This window comes from Thermomyces dupontii, assembly GCF_041956625.1.
Source record: "Thermomyces dupontii strain NRRL 2155 unplaced genomic scaffold VTN31scaffold_6, whole genome shotgun sequence".
NCBI lineage: Eukaryota > Fungi > Ascomycota > Eurotiomycetes > Eurotiales > Trichocomaceae > Thermomyces > Thermomyces dupontii.
This window is the reverse complement of record NW_027192312.1, coordinates 14,331-30,443: the sequence shown is the minus strand read 5'-3', so window position 1 is coordinate 30,443 and position 16,113 is coordinate 14,331. Positions and strand designations below refer to the sequence as shown.

Genomic DNA, 16,113 nt, shown 5'->3' with positions numbered 1-16,113 from the left:
TGCACTGCGGATCTCCCGCTTGGCAGCAGATCGGCGATTCTGATTGGCTGGTTTGGACGCAGTGATAGCTTCAAGATAACCTTAGAACAGAGGAAACGAACGTCACAGCAGGACGGTATCTTTTCAATCAACAGGCGATTGTAGGCGCAGTTGAAGCCATCCCGTCGTCTAGATGAAATAATTCAATGCCAGCATTGTTTGCGTTCAATATAATGAACCAAAACAAAACCAAAGGCTAACCATTCTGGACAGAAGAGACCTCCTGATTGGCGGGCCAACGTAGAACTGCTCAAACTCTCAATTCATGACGAAGTCGACAGAAGTCTGGTCGTGGAATCTTTAGGTGAAAGTTTACTATCGAACTACGGAGTATAGGTCGCAACTCTCAACATCCGGCGTGCTCAGCGGACAGCCAGAGAGAGATCAACCGGTCGAAGGGGATCACGTGATAGGTATCACACCGTGAACGGAAATTTTTAGCAGGTCGCCCGCCACGCTCTCTTCCCTGTATTAGGGTTCATCCCGGTGTCTCACACGGTCCTGCTTCAGGGAAGGAGTAAGAGACGATGTGGAACTCTCCAAGAGTCGGGGTACTCGGTGGTGGCCAACTGGGCCGAATGATGGCCGAAGCCGCCAACCGATTGAACATTCAATTGAACGTCCTGGATGTGGAAAACGCGCCTGCTAAGCAGGTCACCGCTCACGACAGCCATGTAAATGGTTATTTCAATGATAAGGAGGCTGTCCTCAAACTGGCCAACGTCAGCGATGTCTTGACGGCGGAGATTGAACACGTGAATACTGAAGGCCTCGAAGAAGTGGCCTCCCGGGTCCGTGTTGAGCCCAGTTGGGAGGCCATTCGGATCATACAGAACAAGTTTGAACAGAAGAAGCATCTGGCCAAACATGGGATTCCCATGGCCGACTACCGCGAGCTGGTCCAGAATACTCCAGAGGAGCTGGCGGGGATTGTAGAGGAACTGGGTCTACCTTTGATGTTGAAATCTAAGACCTTGGCTTACGACGGGCGAGGTATGAAGAAGGCAATCGACAACATAACTCGATTGACATGTTTGATTAACATCAAGTAGGAAACTACGTGGTCAGGTCCAAAGACGACATTCCCTTGGCGCTCGAGACGCTCAAGGGTCGTCCATTGTTTGCAGAGAAATGGGCGGACTTTAAGATGGTAAGAATTCTGTACCGCTGGGACCAATACGGTCGGCTCTGACGGATCAAAGGAACTTGCTGTTATGGTGGTCAAAACAAAGGATGCAGTGCTGTCCTATCCTACCGTGGAGACGGTCCAGGAAGATTCCATTTGCAAGCTTGTCTATGCTCCGGCTCGGAATGTTTCAGAAAAAATCAATCAGAAAGCGCAAGCGCTGGCACGGCAGGCCGTCGCTGCGTTTGACGGCAAGGGAGTCTTTGGTGTGGAAATGTTCCTACTCCACGACGATTCGATTTTGCTTTGCGAGATGGCCAGCCGGATTCACAACTCCGGGCACTATACCATTGAAGGGTGCGGACTATCGCAGTTCGAGGCCCATCTTCGAGCCATCCTCGACCTGCCCATCCCGCCCAAGAGCCTCGAGCTGCGGCAGCCGTCCATCATGCTCAACATCATCGGCGGCGCAACGCCCGACTCGCATCTCAAGGTTGCAGAGCGAGCTCTCTCCATCCCGAATGCCGCAATCCATCTCTACAGCAAGGGTGCAGCGCGACCTGGACGGAAGATGGGCCATGTCACTGTCACCGCAGCCACAATGCACGAGGCCGAAACATCACTCCAGCCGTTGATTGACCTCGTTGACGAAGTGCGGGCACAGCGCAGCGATGGAAAGACGGCACCCGTCAAGTCGGGACCCTCGAAGCCGCGACCCACCGTCGGCGTCATCATGGGCTCGGATAGCGACCTCAAGACGCTGGTGCCGGGCCTAAAGCTCCTCCGCGATTCGTTCGGGATTGAGCCGGAGGTGGACATCACGTCTGCGCATCGGACACCCAACTACATGACCGAGTATGCCTCGACAGCAGCCTCGCGGGGGATCAAGGTGATCATTGCGGCGGCTGGCGGGGCCGCGCACCTGCCGGGCATGGCCGCGGCTCATACCGCGCTGCCGGTGATTGGGGTGCCGGTTAAGGGCAGCGCGTTGGATGGGGTGGACAGTTTGTACAGCATTGTGCAGATGCCGCGCGGTATGCTCTTCCTTGTCTACAGTCTGCAAGATCTTGAAGCTAATTGATTTCACAGGCGTCCCAGTGGCTACGGTGGGGATCAACAACAGCACCAATGCGGCGCTTTTGGCGGCTCGGATACTGGGATCGTTCGATCCGGAAATCCAGCGCAAGGTGGAGGCTTACGCGGAAGCTGCCCGAGTGGAAAATATGGAGGTCAAGGGCGCGAAGATCCGAGAGATTGGATGGGAGAAATATTTCGAACAGATGAACCAGTAGCAATTGCCATCCGCTGTTATGATATGCGTTGTAGACGAGATGCTTTATGACTACGAGTTTGACCTGCCTCGCACACTCCATGCTGAATGGCACGGAATGGAAGATCCAAGAGCTCCGCATCTTATCTCAGACTTTAAAATTTGTCACTTCCGTGACGATATTACGGAGTACGGAATACTGTATATCCGCAGAGTATCTCCGGACAGAGCCTGTGCTCGACGTGTTGGCTCACCGGGAAGTTCCGATGGAGCAGAGATTCCACACTTCCAGATCTCACTACTCCGTACAGAGGACGGAGTACTCGGTCCAGTATTCATCATATTCATACCATATGTTAGCGTTATAGACGCATGGTCCAGGCTGTAAAATATCCGAGGAACATCCTCATGAGGGAAAAAAAAAGTCGAAAATGAGCCGACTAATCTCCGCTTGTTGACAAGGATTTTCCATGGAACCCTGCTGGTCAATGCGAGCATTCATCCGATCCCGAGAAGTTTCTTTTTTGTCCTGAACCTTGAACAAATGTTTCTCGCCGATTGCGGGGAGAGTGGGAAAAGTGGTGCCTCAGGAACCCATCTAACCCGCGGGGTCGGAGCAGCCAATCAGAGTCCTTAATCGGCGCGAGTGGTCTTGGCGTCTGGGCTATCGCCAAGGCTGCGTTGCGAAAGGCGAAGGGAAGCGAGGCTGGCGACAGGGCAAAGGCCGAGTCTGCCCGGCCAGCCCCGCCGGAGGAGCAAGGGAAGTCACCAAAGGGCAGCTGGGAGTGTGAACGGATTATGCGTGCTGACTGGAGGATATGACAATAATTCCCCTCCATTCTCCGAGCAGTCCGAGAGGACACTTTGAACTGGTGAGTCGGTAAGGTACGGCAACGGAAGAATACATACGGGATGTACTGAAAGCTTCCCAATGAGGAATAGCTTGACGATCGGCACGTGATCTGCAGTCGATCCGGGTTTTTTTTTTGGGTCTTTTTGTTCTGCAGGGAACTGTGATTAATTATACTACATACTCGTACTGAATCGACTGAATCATCATTGAAAAGAGCCCCTAGAGCCCCTTAATGGACCGAGTCCCGCAGGGCTAATTGGCCAACCACTGCAAACTGCGTGCACTGACGATTGCAAGAGGACGAGGGAGCTGTGACATCAGCGAGTGACATAACTTCGCAGCTTGAAGTCAGCAGCGGAGTGCCACACTGCACGACTGAATGGTCATCGTGGCGCAGGTTAGGCGGAATGGCGAGTTATATTTGTATTTGTATTGATAATCATACAGTACAACATTACTAAATGTGACGGATTGGCGCCGAAAACGGCTCCCATTGCACCGCTCGTCTGCCGCGCCTGACCGCCTGCCGCTGAGGGGGCTTTTTACGTCGCCGCGCCCCGGTTCGGGTTTAGCGTGCCTCTGCCCGGCCTGACGATGCATATAAAGCGCAGGTGCGTCCCCCCAAGGTCCAGCAGCTCTTCTTCCTTCTTCATCTTCCCTCCCCCCCTTCTCTGTTCCTTTTCGACCGTCGGCCGGGCTCAGCCCCCCCAGCCCCCCCCGGGCTCATCTCGTATCTCAGGGTTGCAATCGCGCAGCGCCGTCGATCCCGGGCCGTCAAATCATCTTCCTGGAATGGGACAATGCTGCCGAGGCGTCTCCTCCCTTCGGCGAAACTTGACTATTCATCTGCCCTGCTTTCCGGGGCCATTTTCCTCTCCTTTTTTTCGGAGTCCCTTGATCCCACCAGTCTGATGACCGACGACATGCAGCCACTGCGACATGCCCAACGGAAGCTGTCGGGCGACTTGGGATCGATCGCGGGCTGGAAGGGTACATTTCCATGCGTAATCCCGGAGCACACTACGACAGGCGTGACGTCCCACTCCAGCTTCAGAACGACGGCCAATCACGAAAATGCCGCACCATGCCCCACGCGCCCTTCTCTCCATCGCTGAGGGTGAATATACAACCACAACTTTGCCCGGGGTGGCAAAAACCCACGACAACACTGCAGTGAACCGGCTCGATCGGTTGCCTCTGCCTGTGCGTGTGTGGTCAAATGAATCGTCTCGAATGGGCACTGTGGCGGAGCGCCGACCATCCCCTCGGCCGCTCGGACGGACGGTCCTCCCCTGGGCCGCGACCTCCGGTTGATCTCGCCAGCCACTCACATTGTTCATGATTGCGCCACGCATCCCTCTCGCTCGCAAGGCACGCGGTTGGGCCCACTTGCGCGCTCGCTGCGCTCAGCGGGACGCCAATCCATCCAGTCTGCTCGGTACAGAGTATAAGTATATGCGTTTATGCCCTCAGCCTCCGTGCGATGACCAATTGCAAAAATGCCGCACTCGCTTGAATCCTTGCGTTGAGGGTGATACGGGACGACTCGCACGGCTGCGCCCGCTCCTCCTTCCCCCGACAAGAGAATCCGGCCAGGTCAGTTGCCTGCAGCTCGATATCTGATACCCCGGGTCTTGAGGACGCGTAGAGAGATGGATCTGGGCTTTTTTCAGGTTTTGCTGCCCTGGGCGGTTCCCCAGAAGAAAGAAGACAAAGCCGTGCACGTCTGGAAGCGGCCACATGTGTCTTTGAACCTCTGCTCACCACCCATCTGCACCTCCGGCGTCGCGATGGCTTCGGCAGCCGCGGGATCCTCGCCGTGCCAGTCTTCTGCATGTTGCGTCGCGAGCGGTGGCCATCGTCCCGAGGATGACTGCTGTGCTTCTTCCAGCGAAGTCACTGCTAGCTCGGAGATTCTCCGTCCTCCGAATCGGGACGCTTTGCGCAGGGAATCTGCTCATCAGGCGGAGTCCATTTCCCATCGATCCGGCCATCGCCGCAGATGCGGCCCTTCCGGAAGGTTTGACCAGCCACCGCGGATGATGACCGCTTCCTTCCGTTTTTTCGTTCATGGCTGATTCCTTCCCAGACGCTGTTGCCCCAACTCAGCAGACAGCAATGTCGCAAGAGTGTCCGGCCGAACGGCGTCAGATCGGCGCTGAGCAGCAGCAACAGAGTTCTCTTCAGGACCGTCTCCTCGAGGCTTCGCTTTCAGAACAGCTCGGCTTCCTCGCATGGCTGTTTGACGGGGCGCTGCGTCGTTGCATACCCGAGTCTCCCGATGCTGGCACGGTGGATTCGGAAGAGCGTCCGGCCAAACAACCTCGGATCGGCTCTGAGAAGCAATGGCAGCGGCAGCAACAAGGACACGGACCACGACGACGCGGTTTCCCTTCAGGAACGTCTCCTCGAGGCTCCCTATTCGGAGCAGCTCGGCTTCCTCACGTGGCTATTTGACGAGGCGCTGCGTCAACGGTTACCCGCGTCGCCGGATACTTGCACGGATGCACATGGCGCGCGGCCAGCAGCCGATCACGCTGCGCGCCGTTGCCACCGCCCGCCGCGGAAGTGCAGGATAAGCAGGAAAAGCAGACGGGAACGATGGACTCTCGAAGAGAGTGGCCATCTGGAGGACTTGTTGATCAACCGCAAGCTGCCCGTGTCGGACGCTATCAGGGAGTTTTCGAAACAATTTCCTGGCAGAAGCGAGGCGGCCACGAAATCTTACATTTACACAAGGTTGATCGGCCCAAACGGTAAGCCACGTCTGGTTCGGTGATGGCCGTCAGGGTCGCATGGTCCGTCTAGATTGCATCTTGACGGTACGACAACGTCACATCATCAATGTCTCTGCATGACTAGAAGAAGCGTCGAATAGAATAGATGGATCGATGGATGGCAGCTTTCGGGGGTTCTTATGTATCACCGCCCTTCTCTATCGTGGTCGATCCCAGAACAGATCTATGTGCGATTCTCTCTTTCCATGAGATCCATGGCTTCGTGATGTTACAGTTATTGGGATCCCTTCTCTTTGTTCAGCCGATTCTTTCGGCGCCCACCGTCTCCCGCGAGAGAACTCCAGGAAAGCTCTCTGACTTTCCTGGATTCTTCAACCGCGATCGAGGAGGAACGAAGGCCGGCATATGGTCAGGGACGCTGTTATCCGGCCAAACTGGGCAAAGTTTTCAACTCCAGATAACTACCAAATTCTCAGCAAACTGGGCTTCGGAGCAAATTCGACAGTGTGTTCTGCCGCGACTGAGAGTAATGATGCAATTATACAACACTTCTCGACACCCGATCGCTTCTGGAGACGACTCCTTCGACTTTCCTGACTATTCGAGACCGTGTCGGCCCCGGGGCCCTCGCCATACCAGTCGCTGTCCGACACCACGTGGGATCGGCGGGCGAACTTTGTCGAGGAGATGATCGCTGTACAATTAGCGAAGTCAACACCGCCAACTCTGATCATGAGGATACTTCCCTTCTTCGAAGCGGCAGCTGTCGGCGAAGATTGTAGCCGGAGTCCACTTCGAATTCCGTTGATCCGGTCATTGCTGCAGGTGAGACCCTGAAGGATCAATAAGCCATCACGGATGGCGAGCGCGCTCTTCTGCTCACGGCTGATTCTCTTTTGCAGACCCGGTTGCCGTCGCGGACCGGACGACGGAGTCCGAGGTGCGTCCGGCCCAATGACTTCGAACCGATGTGCAGATGCAGCTCCTTTCTGAATGTCTCTCTAAGGTAACGGCTGATGAACTGTTGCCCTTCTTCACTCAGCTATGTGCGGAGGCGCTGCAGAACAAGCTTCTACGAGTTTACGGATGCTGGCATGACGGAACATGGCGCGCGGCCAGCGGTTGATCAGGCTGCGCGCCCCGTCAATGGACGCCAAAGGCGCCTACGGAACTGCAGTCAACGCACCTGGAAACCATGGACTGGCGAGGAGATCGATCACCTTGAGACACTCCATGAAGCCGCGAATCGGGCTGGACACAGTCGGGGGCTACGGAAAGGCACGGCCCGCTCTCCACCTGAGAAATGATCTGTCTTTCCTACACCAATTCCTAGCGGCTCAGTCAGGCATCATGTTTGTGATCACCTGATTACTCTTGTCATTCCTCTGGCTCCGGTTCATCTGATATCCAATTGACTTGAGTCTGGGGGTGCGACCTTTCGTCCTCGGCACTCACTCACACTGTCCTTCTAGTCCAAGCTGTGCCCAGTGTTTCGGGAAGAAAGCTTGTCCATATTCCCAATCTGTCTTGATGCACCCTCCAAGCAGGGATGCATTTCTATAATCTTTAGCCTTCGACAACATTCCGGCCTCCCAACCGAGACCGCGCCCGAATCTTCCGGTGTAGTATTGGGCACAGCAGATGCTTCACCTTGCATCAAGTTTAGTCGCATGAACAGCTGTCTGCCTGCCAGCCTTGTGATCTATCAACGGCGCATATTGCCCACGCGACCCTGGAGAACAACGCGCCAGCTGTGCAAAGTCAGGGTCGCCTGCCACTCATGTACATAAGAAGAGCTGCTTCCCCGCTGGAAGGATGCTGTGGACTGTCCAGGAAAATTCCAAGCGGACTGTTGCCCCCCAGACATCAAACGATAACCTCATTGTCTCCGATACTCTCTTGAGTGCGCACACGAATCGATTCCAACGGTGTGATTGAACCGACCCAGGGTAGGTCGGTTGTCTGCCGATATCATGATACCTGTCGCAGCTAACTGTGCGAAGCTCCTCTTTAGCAACGTGGCCGAGCTCTTTGTCGCTGTCTACCAACCCCGGAACCTAACCCTGGGAACCTACCACTGGGCCCTGTATCCCCGGATCAGCCCAACCGAGCACGCTATCTTCCAGATCGTCGGTGAGCCGTGCAACTTCAAGTATGACGAGCGCTCCGCTGCCCCTGAAGACAGTAACCAACATATTGAGAATATCCGGATCGCGGAAATCGATGATGTCGACCACTTTCGCCAGGTCGTAAGGAATCAACAGATCGAGAATGAAATGTACCACTGGGGATGTCAGCAGTGGGTCTTAGACAGATGTGTTGGAGAACTTGGTTGAAGATGATATTCTTACCGACTATGACCACGATGAAGCGAGACTCAAACTGGACCCTAGGTTTGGAGTCCGGGTTGAAGATAAGTATGAGGCTTAGGCTGTGGCCTGTCTCTTGGTACCGCGAATGGGTGTCCATTGCCATGGTAGGATCCGGATTGAACCTTCTTGATGTGATCTCGTAACATTTCTTGAGTAGGGATACGAGAATGCTGGCTTTTAGCTTCCTCTTGCTCCTCTGGAGTGAAGGTGTCGAAATCCTCGGGAAGCCGTGGCTGAACTGCGCCCCATGGATATGGGATCCGAACAATCGAACACGGAAAGGGAACCGCCCTGTAAGAACAACGGGGAGATATACAGCCTGCCAATCAATTATGCCTGTTATTTTGCTCGGATCCGCATCATCGACAGATATGTTATCTTCATGAAGATCGTGATGCCGCAGGACGACCGACAGGATCCTCTCTGGCAGCAAGATGGACGGAAGGACACGGAGATAACATTTAAGGCGTCGAATCCATTTGTTCCCCTTAGCGATGCACCAGACCTAGTCGAAAGCATCGAATTGATTCCTGCTTCTCGGACATGGCAGACCAACCTTGGCTGAGTTGAAGCTCTTTCACCTTCTCCATGAGTATGTGCTCAGCACCCACTGGGTTTGGCTGCTCTGAAGATGTACTCCAATCGATCACTTCGGGTACTGGTATATCGAGAATATTTCGAAGCTAGCGGCATTATTGACACCACGGCTAAATTAGCGATATCCATCATGTGAACGGATGACATCCAACATATGTACAAGGTCTAAAGTAGCAACTTCACTTGTCACGAGAGATGTGGAATTTGATCGAACAATGCATACTGGGTATTCGAAAACAAAGCAACTACAAAACAAGATGCAGGAACCTCTATTCTTTCTTTTTGATTCCAGCAATCGCCGTGTCGAAAGCCTTGATCATCGGCCCATAAAGAATCTCTGGGTCTTTCGGTGTGCCTGTGAAGATGTCGTCACCACCCCAGGGAAACGAGATTCTCCGTAACTCCTTGCAAAGCGGCTGGATGCAATCAAACTCAGGTGGAAACTCCCCTAGAATCTGCCTGAATCCCTTGGCAGTCATATTCCCAATTTTGGCGTTTGCGATCTTCCTGAAGGAGCCAGATACCAGTCTGTAAAAGAACTCTCCGCCGGTCGATCTTTTAGTCTGTTGACAAACTGCCAGCCCCGACGACCGCACTGCCAGATAAGCACATAGAAGAGCGACTCGAGATCATGCCGGTAGGTATGATCCCTGTTGAGCAGCGCATCGACAGCCATAAACTCCATGGTACCGGTGCGACAGCGAGCGCCGCTTGGCCCGGCGCCAAGTTCCTTAGCGAGATCCAAGTCGATCAGCATTCCCGCGCGGCCAGTCTTTTTGGGATCCGTTATGATGATATTATTCTCAGAGATATCCCGATGAAGGATGTTTCCATCCAAGTAAAGGGATCTGTGCGCCTTGATCGCATCACGCAACGCTTCCAACAGCTCCAAGGGCGACTGGTATTTATGGATCGGCCGGCCGGCGGGATAGATGACTAGACAGCGGAAAATGCGGTTGTCGTACGGGCTGTCACTAGGAGCGAGCAGACTGGTCCCCTGCGCTTCCACCACATCATACGTGACCTCTTTCTGGGATGGGCTCGATCGGTGGCTATTGGACCTGGATCGCTTTGATTTCGGGCCGACATCAACCGACTTGCGTTTCCTTGATCGGCGCTCACCCGTATTATGACCTCGAAACTAGGCACAGCTACAGAGATCAGCCGTCAATCTAGTGCAGGTCTCATTCAAGACACTAAGGATGAAGAAGAACTACGGTCCTAGGGAGGACGAAAACTATGTACAAGAAGTTGGTCACGTGACCTCCGGGCCCTAGCCCTGCCAAGGTACGGTGGCCTGAGGCAGACGTCCATGCTGGCCCTAACATCACCCCCTTCCGAAACGGCGGCATGCCCTCATGCCGGTGGATTGTCCTTGTCCTTCGGAAGGTCATCTTCCGGAACGTCCGGCAGAAAGTCGTCCTCCGCTTCCCAAGCACGTAGCCACTCTTTTAGGCGTCTTGGTGGTCCGGGTTTGTCGGGATACTGTGCATGGAAATCGCGGACCTTGTGCGGCGCACCTTTGAAGTCACGGGCTGGGAACCACTTCCTCCGGTTCTCATCGGTTCCACGCCATTTGGCGCGGTATTGAAGCTTTCCCCGGTGCACGCGAGACGCCAGGATTTCCTCAACCTCCCATTCGTCTTCCCCGTGAATCTGTACTGGTTTCGGAGGTTCTGTCGATTGACCGGGCAGCGGGTCATTGGCGGCGCGCCGAAGTTTGTCCGGGGAGAAGACGGGATGGATTTTCATGCTGTCCGGGAGCGCTGATCGGTAACTATTGCCCACCTTCTCGATTATCTCGAAGGGGCCCTCATTCTGCTCCCCTAGTTTCCGGCTGGGCCGTCCGATGTCGTAGTCTCGTAGAGCAAGGAATACCTTATCTCCGACGTCGAAGTTTTCGGATTGGCGGTGGCGATTTGCTTGAGCGGCCATAGTCTCTTGTGCCTTCTGCATGTTGGCTCGTGCGAAGTTCCAGATCTCCTGAAGCTTTTCGACTCGCTTGCGCGCTTCTTCGCGGTTTTCCCTTTCTTCCCGGGGCATCCGCGGCGGTAGGGGTTGCCAGTCGAATGAGGTCCTGGGTTCGTATCCGTTGGCGACGAGGAATGGTGACGCACCGGTTGAAGCGCTTTCTACGGCCGCAGCGGCGTGATCCATCATCGGGAGCCACTCGTCCCAATCATCCTGGTAGTGATTAACATACGGGCGCAGCCGCGTCGTCAGGTACTGGTTCATGATTTCCGTCTGGCCGTTTGTCTGCGCATGATGAGCGGTGCTGAGGTTAATTTGATCCCCAGTAACTTCGTGAATTCTTCCCAGAACTGAGAGACGAATTGGGGGCCGCGATCGGACACGATGGTTTCGGGGGCTCCGTAGTACCTGTAGAATCCCTCAAGGAACAGCCGCGCAAGATCGCGTGCAGTTGCATCCCTCGTAGTCGGAAGGGAGATCGGTTTCTTGCTGAGACGACACACCAAGACGAGGATCGCGTCATTGCCGCGCTTGCTTTTCGGGACATCCAGGAAATCCATGGAAATGTGTTGCCATGGCCTGTCGGGAATAGGGAGAGGTTTGAGGGTACCCGGAGTCTTATCGCGAGGAATTTTCATCCGTCGGCACGTCACACAGTTTCGCACAAAGCGAACGACGTCGTCTCGCAATCCAGTCCAATAGTACCGCGCTCGAAGGAGTTGCAGGAGCTTGCGCTGCCCTGGATGGGCCATTGACGGTTGGTCATGGATTTCTTTCAATAGCCGCGCGCGAAGAGTCTTGTCCTCATCGATGGGGACCACAAGTCGACCGTCGTGCAGCAGGAGTCCGTCTTCAAAGTCCAGGGACTGTCTTCCTTGCCAGCTTCAGCTCGGAAACGCTCCAAAGAAGTGGCGGTGCGGTTCAAGTTGGCAACTTCGTCCGATACGGAAGCGACGGGCTCCACGGGCGCTAGTTCTGCTTGAATCTTGGGGTCGAGGTTCTCGGGCTTCAGCAGCGTCTGCATTCGATGAACAGTCTAAGATGGCTTTCGCGCACGAAGGCCACACGACCAATCTGTAGCGAGAGTGACCTCGATAACTTTATGCACTCGGCTGTGGATGACTTTGTTCTGATGATCGTCCAAGCACTTTGTGAGGATCCGGACGCCAGGCAGCGATTCCAATTGCCCGACAGCATCCGCTTTCAGACACACTACCCCAGAACGCTAGAAGAGGAAGCCGGAGAGGACGAACGGTCGGGTACGCGGCGGCCCCGGCCCGATCGGTATTGCATCCATCGAATGGATGAAGATACCGAGTATCTAGTGACAACGTTCGAGTTAAAGCCGCCACACAAGCTCGACGTTCAGAGTCTCCGGACCGGCCTCCGGGATATGGATTTCGTGAGAGAGGTCGTCCAGCAAGACACGACGCCTACCGATGAAAATGAAAACACGAAAAGCAGTGCGGAACGACTGGTCGGGGCGACTCTGACCCAGATATATGACGTGATGATACGGGAAGGGTTGGAATTTTCATACATATTGACTGGCTTTGCCTTTGTGTTTCTTCGCGTGCCGAAGGACGAATTCTGGAAGCTGTACTACTATCTTTGCGAGCCCAACGTGGACGCATATAAGGAAGGCACCGAGATCAAGATCGAGAACACGGCGGTCGCGCGAGTTCTCTGCTTTTGCTTGATGTCCTGCCAGAGCTCCACGCCTCGGAATCAGGTGTGGCGGAATCAGGCAAAGGAGCGTCTTCGGACTCGGGGTGAGCACTATAATGCCCATCTGGCGCAAGCTTGCGACACTCCACGAACGCCTCCAGGTTCAGACCATACGATGTCTGGCTCGGAATACTTACCATCATCTCCTCCGTCGGAGCGCGTCGCAGAGGGCCGACGTATCCCGACGCGGTCGGTGACGAACCGCTGCAAGCCCCCGGAAGGCTCCCGTTCTCGACCATCCCACGCTGACAGTTCTGACTCCGACAATGCACCGGTCGCGCAGGGCCGGAAGCGCGGGTTCAGCCAAGTGACGTCGTCCCCGACAAGCGAGCGAGCATCGTCGACTCCCTCCACCCGCGCGTCCTCACGGCGTCACGGCGATTCAAGCCAGCAGCACAGGAATCGCTTCTGCACGCAGCGATGCCTTCTTGGGCTACAACGTGGCGGCCGACTGGACGACGCATGTCCAAATGTTAGCCTCCATCGACAGGAATCCGGCGGCGACCAGCATCAAATCAATGCTTCGGAACTGGTGCAAGATTTAAAGAGACAGCTCGACCAGGACCCGGATCACTACTGCACGCCCTTGGGCGGCTGCGGATCCTACGGAGCACCATTCAAGATCACATGTGCCAGGTACGGATACACGATCTTCGGAAAGGGAACCACTTCGTATCGCTGGAAGGACGTCTCTCAAGAGGCAGAGATTTACAGAATTCTCCAGAAAGTGCAGGGATCGGCGGTTCCTGTGTTCCTTGGGGCTATTGGCATGGCCCAGACTTACTATCTCCATGGCGTTGGGGAAATCCAATATATGCTGCTGATGGGCTGGGCGGGTGAGAAAATCCACTCGGTCGGCGCCGGTTCGGATCTGAGTGGGGAGATTATGCGGTCGAAGGAACAAATTAAACTGTGCGGGGTGGTGCATCTGGATCTGAGTTTTGAGAATATGCTTTGGAACCGAGAGTTGGGCCGGGTCCTTATCATCGATTTTCACCTCTGCAAGATCGTTCGCCGATCTAGGAAGACCCTGGGTCGAAAGAGAAAGGCATCACCATTGGATAGAGGATACTCAAGCCGCCGAGCGTTGGAGGTACAAAGCATGACGATGGTGGAAACCGAGGGCAATCGGGAGTAGGGGAAGCAATGTTGTCTGCATGACCCGGAATGACGGAGGGCTTATTTGGTCTCGACGTCCATGTCACGATCCCGGCGTTGGTATAATCTGCATGGAGAGGTTGCGGGCGCCTTTTTGACTACGACTCTACTCTATCTGCACACAGGACGCCTCGATCCACAACTGAAGCACGGTCTTCACCACGTTCTGATCCTCCCTGGACGTAGTCTTTACACTCTGTCACGCTCTGCACCCCTCGATCCCTAACATCAGTCTAGTCTCTGGCTGCCTGTCACGGATATCAGAACATCCAGTAGAACATCCATAGCATTATTCCCTTTTGAGACTCAGCACAATCATACATGTTAGAGAGAACCTCGTAAGAATCCATATTTTTCAATCTACAGCTATAAGACTAGCAACATATGGCCAGGTCATTTACATCCATCATCCTCATTGGAGTTGCGAAGTGTAATTTCATTCTTGAACCTTGTTTGACTCTTCAAGGTGAGTCCGCACCCAATCCCTCACATCCCTGACTGCGTCTTCAGGACTCTTCGTGTGCTGTAACAGGTAGCCCTGAATCGCTGCCGCTGAGATCTTGCCTTCAGGAATGCTGCTCGCAAACTCTTCGGAAAGGGCCAGGCAAGACTTATCATTGGAAATTCCATAAATAGTGCAGAATAGCTCTCGCGAATCTTTTTTGTTTTGTCATAGCCGAAGGCGACCTGCATGTCTACCCGGCCTGGGCGAATGAGTGCTGGATCAAGATGCTCAGGATGATTTGTCGTCATAATCAGGATGTGTCCTTCTGGAGCGGCAACACCATCAATCGCATTGAGCAGGGCAGAAAGAGAAAGAGCCTGCGATTCCCTTTCGGCCCTAGATGCGTTCCGAAACCCATCCACCATAGTTCCATGTGCAGAGGTGGAAGAAACTTCGTATTTCCGGGAAATGCCAATGCAATCGATGTCCTCCAGCAGAACAATACACCGTCTGGGAAGCTGTCCGAATAGGTCGATCAGCCGTTCCTCCGTGATGTTCCCGAAGTTAAGCATATAGATTGGCAACCCAAACTTGCTAGCGATGGCAAAAGCCATGCTTGTTTTCCAGTACCAGCTGGGCCGGACAGAAGACGGCTAGCCCCATCGGTAGGGAATTCCCCGACTTCGATACTAGCCCCGTGTGACTGGTTTCAGATAATTTTCGATAGCGTCAAGAAGCTCCTTTTTTTGTCATCCAGCACCACAGTTGACAAATCTCGAAGCGGTTTACAGCTGTATAGTTCCATGGACACTAGATTGCGAGCTCTGGCCTCAGCAAATGGCCTTCCGTTTCTGATTGGTGAACGAGAATCTAGACCAAGGGATACAACGGAGCAGTGTGATTACGGCAGTGATGGAGCTGTCTAATTCACAGTTTGTGCAGTACGGATACTTCGTACGCACCTCCATCTTCCATTAACCCCGTAGATCCACGAGTCTTCCAAAATACGAAGGATTTTTCGTGAAAGAAAAGGGACTCGGTTTGAACCTCTCCAAAGTCTTGCAACAAAAAGACTTAGGATAGTAGGCCTTGTTTCCTTTTTTTTGGTACTCACCTCCGTAGGCGGTTGTAGAATTTGAGGTGCATATGCACCTTTCTCGCTTCCCGTTATTGGGCTAAGGACGCTTGGAGTCTCGCACGGCCCTCCATTCTCTGGATAAGAATTCATACGATCCCAAAACGGCCGTCGGGTCCATTGAACCCTGTTCCTTGGCGGCATTCAGGACGCGAGGACCGACATCAGTGAGTATCTAAGACAAGCATACGCCATCGCAGCCAGACCACGTTAATCTTGCTTGCCAGTTGCCGAATCCTTCACGGGCGCAGCCGCGTCGTCAGGTACTGGTTCATGATTTCCGTCTGGCCGTTTGTCTGCGCATGATGAGCGGTGCTGAGGTTAATTTGATCCCCAGTAACTTCGTGAATTCTTCCCAGAACTGAGAGACGAATTGGGGGCCGCGATCGGACACGATGGTTTCGGGGGCTCCGTAGTACCTGTAGAATCCCTCAAGGAACAGCCGCGCAAGATCGCGTGCAGTTGCATCCCTCGTAGTCGGAAGGGAGATCGGTTTCTTGCTGAGACGACACACCAAGACGAGGATCGCGTCATTGCCGCGCTTGCTTTTCGGGACATCCAGGAAATCCATGGAAATGTGTTGCCATGGCCTGTCGGGAATAGGGAGAGGTTTGAGGGTACCCGGAGTCTTATCGCGAGGAATTTTGATCCGTCGGCAGGCGCTGCAGAACAAGCTTCTAC

At 54.2% G+C, this 16,113-nt stretch overlaps 8 protein-coding genes across 8 annotated transcripts; 5 read left to right on the top strand and 3 right to left on the bottom strand.

The window, feature by feature from the left end:
* Positions 1-617: 617 nt before the first annotated feature.
* Positions 618-2,457, top strand: VTN31DRAFT_5858 (uncharacterized protein; the record flags this gene model as incomplete). Its single annotated transcript, XM_069406403.1, has 4 exons — positions 618-1,032; positions 1,092-1,189; positions 1,242-2,199; positions 2,255-2,457. The coding sequence occupies 4 exons, from the start codon at positions 618-620 to the stop codon at positions 2,455-2,457; spliced, it is 1,674 nt and encodes a 557-aa protein (XP_069258940.1).
* A 3,112-nt stretch (positions 2,458-5,569) lies between these two features.
* VTN31DRAFT_5857 (uncharacterized protein) lies at positions 5,570-6,067 on the top strand (the record flags this gene model as incomplete). Its single annotated transcript, XM_069406402.1, has 1 exon — positions 5,570-6,067. The coding sequence occupies one exon, from the start codon at positions 5,570-5,572 to the stop codon at positions 6,065-6,067; it is 498 nt and encodes a 165-aa protein (XP_069258939.1).
* A 104-nt stretch (positions 6,068-6,171) lies between these two features.
* Positions 6,172-6,717, top strand: VTN31DRAFT_5856 (uncharacterized protein; the record flags this gene model as incomplete). The annotated part of the gene is made up of 1 exon (XM_069406401.1): positions 6,172-6,717. One exon carries the CDS (start codon positions 6,172-6,174, stop codon positions 6,715-6,717), a length of 546 nt encoding a protein of 181 aa, XP_069258938.1.
* A 41-nt stretch (positions 6,718-6,758) lies between these two features.
* On the top strand, positions 6,759-7,036 carry VTN31DRAFT_5855 (uncharacterized protein; the record flags this gene model as incomplete). The annotated part of the gene is made up of 2 exons (XM_069406400.1): positions 6,759-6,851; positions 6,929-7,036. 2 exons carry the CDS (start codon positions 6,759-6,761, stop codon positions 7,034-7,036), a joined length of 201 nt encoding a protein of 66 aa, XP_069258937.1.
* A 3,315-nt stretch (positions 7,037-10,351) lies between these two features.
* VTN31DRAFT_5854 (uncharacterized protein) lies at positions 10,352-11,155 on the bottom strand (the record flags this gene model as incomplete). Its single annotated transcript, XM_069406399.1, has 1 exon — positions 10,352-11,155. One exon carries the CDS (start codon positions 11,153-11,155, stop codon positions 10,352-10,354), a length of 804 nt encoding a protein of 267 aa, XP_069258936.1.
* A 71-nt stretch (positions 11,156-11,226) lies between these two features.
* On the bottom strand, positions 11,227-11,718 carry VTN31DRAFT_5853 (uncharacterized protein; the record flags this gene model as incomplete). Its single annotated transcript, XM_069406398.1, has 1 exon — positions 11,227-11,718. One exon carries the CDS (start codon positions 11,716-11,718, stop codon positions 11,227-11,229), a length of 492 nt encoding a protein of 163 aa, XP_069258935.1.
* A 275-nt stretch (positions 11,719-11,993) lies between these two features.
* On the top strand, positions 11,994-13,832 carry VTN31DRAFT_5852 (uncharacterized protein; the record flags this gene model as incomplete). Its single annotated transcript, XM_069406397.1, has 1 exon — positions 11,994-13,832. The coding sequence occupies one exon, from the start codon at positions 11,994-11,996 to the stop codon at positions 13,830-13,832; it is 1,839 nt and encodes a 612-aa protein (XP_069258934.1).
* Positions 13,833-14,338: 506 nt separating this feature from the next.
* On the bottom strand, positions 14,339-14,911 carry VTN31DRAFT_5851 (uncharacterized protein; the record flags this gene model as incomplete). The annotated part of the gene is made up of 1 exon (XM_069406396.1): positions 14,339-14,911. One exon carries the CDS (start codon positions 14,909-14,911, stop codon positions 14,339-14,341), a length of 573 nt encoding a protein of 190 aa, XP_069258933.1.
* Positions 14,912-16,113: the final 1,202 nt, after the last annotated feature.